A 6,166-nucleotide genomic window follows, 5' to 3' on the forward strand; every position below is an offset into this window, starting at 1 on the left:
GGTATAGGAATGTATTAAAGTAGCCACCATAGGATGTGGACTACATGATGTGGAGATGTGGATTGAGGATATCCACAAGGAGAGATGTGGATCAGAGGATCCCACAGATGTTGACTACTCAAAGGGCACTCTCTATAAGAGGCCTATCATGTATTGTTGAGAACACACATATTGCAAGAGATATAAATTTGCTCTCTCCCTCTCATGTCTTATTCAGTGTGCTTTGAGCCTCCTTAGTTCTTCCCCTAATCTTGTGTGCACTAAGCTAGTACGATCCGCACTTTGACAGGGTTAGCAGAGAGTAAGAGAGAGAAATTGAGATGAGAGAGAGAGAGAGATAGAGAGAAGTAGAGAAAGGGGTAAAATATATATATGTATATATATAGATAGATAGAGAGAAAGAGACAGAGAGAGAGAGGGAGCCCGAGATAGATAGATAGATAGATAGATAGATAGAGATAGAGAGAGAGAGAGAGAGAGAGAGAGAGAGAGAGAGCAATTTTGGGCTAGAGATAGAGAGAGGGCATAAATATAGATTTATATTGATATTTATTTAGAAATGTGTAAATAAATAAATAAATATATATATATTTAAATTTATTTAGCTATATATATGTGTGTATGTACATATGTATATATATACACATGTGTATATATATATATATACACATGTGTATATATATATATATACATGTGTATATATATATATGTAATATATATACACATGTATATATATATATATATATATATATATACATATGTATATAGACATACATATAACATATATATACATACACACACACATATAATAATAATTTCACCCCTGAATGAGAGGGTCTGAAACTTGGAATTTGAATTCTTTAAATTAAAGAATTTCTAATATCCCACCTTGAGACCTAGCGGAGCGGGTCTCTAACCCATCGTAGACGGGTCAGGTTACTCGTGCCTTACAAAGGAGGTGGCATGGATGTAGAAAAGGTCTTTGAGTTATGGGGTGTGGTATGAGATGTAGATTACACTATTTTCTAGGCCCATTATGTCAAGGCTATTTTCTAGGCCCATTGTAGAGTCGATTCTACAAGTGAGGTAGTTGGGAGGTAGCTTTGATGACGAGAACAATTCACACGTAACAATCTAGGTATTCTCATAGGCTATAGCATGCAAGTCAAGCTCGAGGAAACTTCCTCGCACCTCACATTGTTAGCGTGTGTCACTTAAGCCAGTGAAGCTCGAGAAAACTTCCTCGCACCTCACATTGAAGCTAAGATTGTCTTTTCTTCCCCCCAGATTGTTAGCTTCACAGATTTTCGACCACCAGATTCAACTGGATGCTGGGTGCTGTGTGTTGAGGTGTTCTTCTGTCGACTGTAGTTTGTTTGTGCGTTGATCGTCTGTTTATGGTTCAAGTTTGAAGCAAGTGCAATGCTCAGCAGGTTTGCGGCTGGACGGCAGCTTCCACAGAGGCGGCAGTGACGCTGGCTCGCAAAACAGATCAGCAGCCAACTTCACAACTGCGCCAACGTTGCTCTCTGCCGGTTGACCCGTTTTGAGCAACAAAATCGATCATTCACTCGCTTACCGCATGCGTGGAGCTTCCTGATCTTCACCTCTTTCTACTCGGAGGAAACGGAGGGCTCCCCACTTTCCTCGATCTCCACTATAATGGGTTTCAGCAGCGCCGTCAAGCGGTAAAGCTCATCCTCTCTGTCCCTCGTTTACTGCTTCTGTTTCTTATTGAGTTCCCCCTGCTTGCTGGTCGTTCATCAGTTTGCCCCTGCTCGCGTGCCGTGCAGACCGCACAACATTTTCTTAAGTCACTCCAGCAAACAAAAGCCATTCGTGGAGCAGCTCGCCCATGATCTACGCAGCGTCCACCAAAATCCCTTCTTCGATACCTTCTCTGACAGCCTTCCCAGAGGAGAGCAGTGGCCGTCCAGAATGTTGGACGAAGCACGCTCTTGCCAACTTGGTGTAGTAGTCGTCTCCGAAGAATATTTCCAATCCAAGTGGACCATGCAGGAGCTCCAACAATTCTTTGTTGATTCGGACAAGAAAGTCTTGCCCTTATTTTATAAGCTTTTACCGAAAGACTGTAAATCTAAGGATAACTTGAAGAGATGGAAAAGCACATGGGAGTCCCTTGAGTTGGACGCTACCAAGTGCGAGGCTGCCCTTGAAGAGCTCACAAATCGCAGTGGCGAGACGTTCCAGACAGCCACCAACGAATTAGCAGACTACTCCAGCGAGTTTGACTATCGAAAGCGTATATTGTCCTCCATTTGCAAATGTCTGCCTTCTGAAATCGCCTACGACGAATCCCATGTGCAAGGTCGTGACCTTCTGCGCCAGGTAATTAATTGTCCCTCTTACGTTAATTCATAAGATCCAGTCACTCTTGGTTTCTGAGCTCCCGCATAATGTGCAGGCAGTGGAAAACACATTCGTCCATGCTGATCGGTATTGTAAAACTGCGCCCGGAAGCTGTGTCGTGGGCATGCACGGAATAGGTGGTACGGGAAAGACCACAATTTGTAAGAGCATGGTGAATTTCTACTATCCTATTTATGAAGGCAAATCGTGGCTCATGCAACTGCCTAGTAGCTGCGACGAGGGTGACATACTCCGACAATGCAGGGAGGCCCTGCGAGAGCTCACGGAAGTACCCGACTCAATTCTAAACAAGGCATCAGACAGAGATCAGGTCCTTTTTTAACTAGATGTTTCCTGATTCAAAGAGATACCCCACTAGATTTTATGTAGATTCCCAACTGTGATATGTTTCTCTTTTACTTGCGCTCCTAGCTCAACCATTGCTTGGCTCTCTAGATGGACTAATGTGGTTATTTGTTACAATGTGTGCTATAATAAGCAAATATAATCATCCTGGCTTCTAATCTTCATGTCCGTGCTACAGATTTTCAGCCTCTTTAATGACCACATGAGGCATCATAAGTTTTTCCTTGCCATTGACAATGTGTGGCCAAGATCTGAGGAATATGTTCGCAGAATCCTTAACGCCGGTTTTGGACACGGATCCAAAGTACTAGTTACGGCCCGGTTTCCAAAGTTGCTACGGAAGTTGCTCCCAAAGTGTCAAGATTTAATATGTCTGGTGCACGTTCCTAGCGTGGACACAAAGTCTGCACTGGATATGCTTTTGCAGTACGGTAGTCCAGAGGGATTTTCTGAATGGCCAAATACGGCATGCAACAATATAGTTGCAACATGTTTATTTAACAACCATTATCATCCGTTGCTGCTGAAAGCATTAGGCTCTCAAATACGTGACAAAGATGACCTCAATGAATTTCTTAATTGCGAATATTCAAGTGCTGTAGAAGAGAGGGTTTTGGGTGTCATCAAGAATAGCTATGATGGTCTTCCTAATGATGTTCTTAGGAAAATCTTTGTGGATGTTGCCTTGTGTTTGCCTATATGCGATCTCACCTTTCTTAATGGTGTAGAATGGTTGAGCCTTCTTCATGGGATGGAAAACAAAGAGATGGTTGTCCACGTGAGTGCCACTCCGAATATGCCCAAACACATTCATATTTACATGACGAGCTTTTAATTTGAACACTAGAGGAATCAGGACACGGCTGACTGATTGTGATTTGCCCTTTCTTCTTGTAGATCTCTGCGATCCAGAGCGCAGGTCTCTTGGACTTCCATAGTCCTCAGCAGGAAATAGAGATCCATGATCTTTATGTGGACTTTGCCAGGTGGGTAGCGACCAATTGCCCCACATGGTTGTACTGTTCATGGCTGGAGCCAAGCTGGGACATTCTATCTGTGAGTACATCTTCGGAAAGGAAAAGAAAACGAGGCACTGGATGGACATCGAGGCAAGTTGACAGAGTGAAATGGAGTAAATTAGAGAGGGTAGTTTTGTTGTCAGAGGAGGAAGGTGAGAAATGGTTGAAAGATATGAGCAGCAACCGTTGTGGTAATGTCAAGCTTGTTATAGCTCACTGGCAGCTACGGAATGGAGAAGCGTTGAGGGAGTTAAAGGTGGAAGGTATGACCTCTCTGAGGATTTTAGAATTGAGAGGTTCAGGTATGTCGGGCTTGGAGAGATTGGACGGGCTGCAAGATGCAAGGGAAAGTCTCCGACGGTTGGTTGCAGAGCAGTGTAAATGTGAGGCGTGGGAAGTCGGATGTCTAACGGCTCTACAAACTCTTATCCTTACAGGAACTGATTTAACTGCTGCTCTGGATCTCAAAAGGTGTACCCAATTGGAGCACCTCGCTCTTATGGAGAATACGTGCCTCGAAGAGTTACCGAGATTGGGCGACATGCCCAAACTGAGGGTCGTCTCTTGTGTTTCGTGCGGCCCTTACTTTGTGGGAAAGCTCTTCAGTTTTGATTCTCTACCAGTGCTGGAGAAGCTTGAGCTACATTGGTTGGATCTTCAAAGGGGTGTCGGCAGCTTGAACAGGCTGAAGACACTGCAAGAATTGAGCTTAAGAGGATGCAAGCTGCCAGCAGCAGGAGATTTTCGGATACGTGAGCTGACGGAGTTGAGAAGACTGGACTTATCGCATTGCAACGGCGCGATAGGCCGTCTAGATATGCTTGCCCGGCCTTCTAAGCTCCAGACACTTGATATGGAAGGCTGGAATGGTCGCACGATTCCTAAGAAAACCGGCGGGTGGGTTGAGGTTTCTATGGCAGCAGTTGACGTTTCTATTGCAGCAGATAATTGGCCGGCTGATTCGATTGGCACACGCATGATTTATTCATCTTTTGCAGACATAGCACGTCTTTACCCTCAGAAGCTTAGACTTCAGGATTGCAGGTACTTGGAAAGGCTACCAGATTTGAGCTCTCTTCAGTTTGCCGATTTATCTCTCGACCATTGTGAATCCTTGGAAGATACTGGTTTGCCAGGGTACATTTGCTCCACAATGTTCGCTGGCGTCCCACCCAATCTGAAGGCTCTAACCTTTCAAAGTAGCGATTCCATAGCAGTGTTGCCTGACCTGAGCTCCTTGGATCGATTAGAGTCTCTTTGGTTGTTCAACTATCGTTCCTTGACAAGGTTCGCAGGCCTCCCACCCAATTTGAAGGATCTAGTCTTTACAGATTGCTATTCCTTAGAAATGTTACCTGACATGAGCTCGTTGGAGCAATTGGAGTCTCTGAAATTGTCCCGTTGTACGGGGTTTGCAGGCCTCCCACCCAATTTGAAGTATCTGGCCTTTTTGCATTGCAATTCCTTACCTGACATGAGCTCCTTGGATCGGCTGGAGCGTCTGCAATTGTACGAGTGTGATTCCTTGACGGGGTTCGCAGGGTTCCCACCCAATTTGAAGGATCTGCTCATTTCAGATTACAATTCCTTACCCTTACCTGACATGAGCTCCTTGGATCGGCTGGAGTCTCTGGGATTGCTCATGTGTGATTCCTTGACGGGGTTCGCGTTCCCACCCAATTTGAAGGATCTGTTCTTTTCAAATTGCAGTTCCTTACCTGACATGAGCTCCTTGGATCGGGTGCAGTCTCTGAGATTGCGTCGTCATTGTGATTTCTTGACGGGGTCCGCAGGCCTCCCACCCAACTTGAAGGATCTGCACTTTTCATATTACAATCTTACCCTTACCTGACATGAGCTCCTTGGATCGGCTGGAGTCTCTGGAATTGCTCGAGTGTAATTCCTTGACGGGGTTCGCAGGGCTCCCACCCAATTTGAAGGATCTGCTCTTTTCAAATTGCAGTTCCTTACCTGACATGAGCTCCTTGGATCGGGTACAGTCTCTGAGCTTGCATCGTTGTGATTTCTTGACGGGGTCCGCAGGCCTCCCACCCAACTTGAAGGATCTGCACGTTTCAGATTGCAATTCCTTACCTGACGTGAGGTCCTTGGATCGGCTGGAGTCTCTGAAATTGGAGTGCGATTCCTTGCTCGGAGGGCTCCCACCTAATTTGAAGGATCTGCACTTTTCATCTTGCGATTTCTTATGAGTGTTACCTGACATGAGCTCCTTGAATCGGCTGGAGTCTCTGAAATTGTACTATTGTGATTCCTTGTCGAGGTTTGCAGGCCTGCCACCTAATTTGAAGGACCTGCACAGCTCCTTGGATCGGTTGGGGCCTCTCACAGTGCACTATTGTGTTTCCTCGCCTGAGTTCTCAAGCCTCCCACCCAAACTGAGTGCTCTAGAA

The 6,166-nt window shown here is 45.2% G+C and overlaps 1 protein-coding gene across 1 annotated transcript; it reads left to right on the forward strand.

Moving 5' to 3' along the window:
- The first annotated feature begins 1,420 nt into the window (after positions 1-1,420).
- On the forward strand, positions 1,421-5,607 carry LOC147898680 (TMV resistance protein N-like). The gene is made up of 5 exons (XM_087379216.1): positions 1,421-1,688; positions 1,794-2,349; positions 2,426-2,701; positions 2,915-3,514; positions 3,634-5,607. Exons 1-5 carry the CDS (start codon positions 1,663-1,665, stop codon positions 5,605-5,607), a joined length of 3,432 nt encoding a protein of 1,143 aa, XP_087235342.1. The 5' UTR covers positions 1,421-1,662.
- The last annotated feature ends 559 nt before the right edge of the window (positions 5,608-6,166 follow it).

This window comes from Dipteris shenzhenensis, chromosome 9 (assembly GCF_047967505.1).
Source record: "Dipteris shenzhenensis isolate YYH24624 ecotype China chromosome 9, Dip_SZ_1.0, whole genome shotgun sequence".
Taxonomy (NCBI): domain Eukaryota; kingdom Viridiplantae; phylum Streptophyta; class Polypodiopsida; order Gleicheniales; family Dipteridaceae; genus Dipteris; species Dipteris shenzhenensis.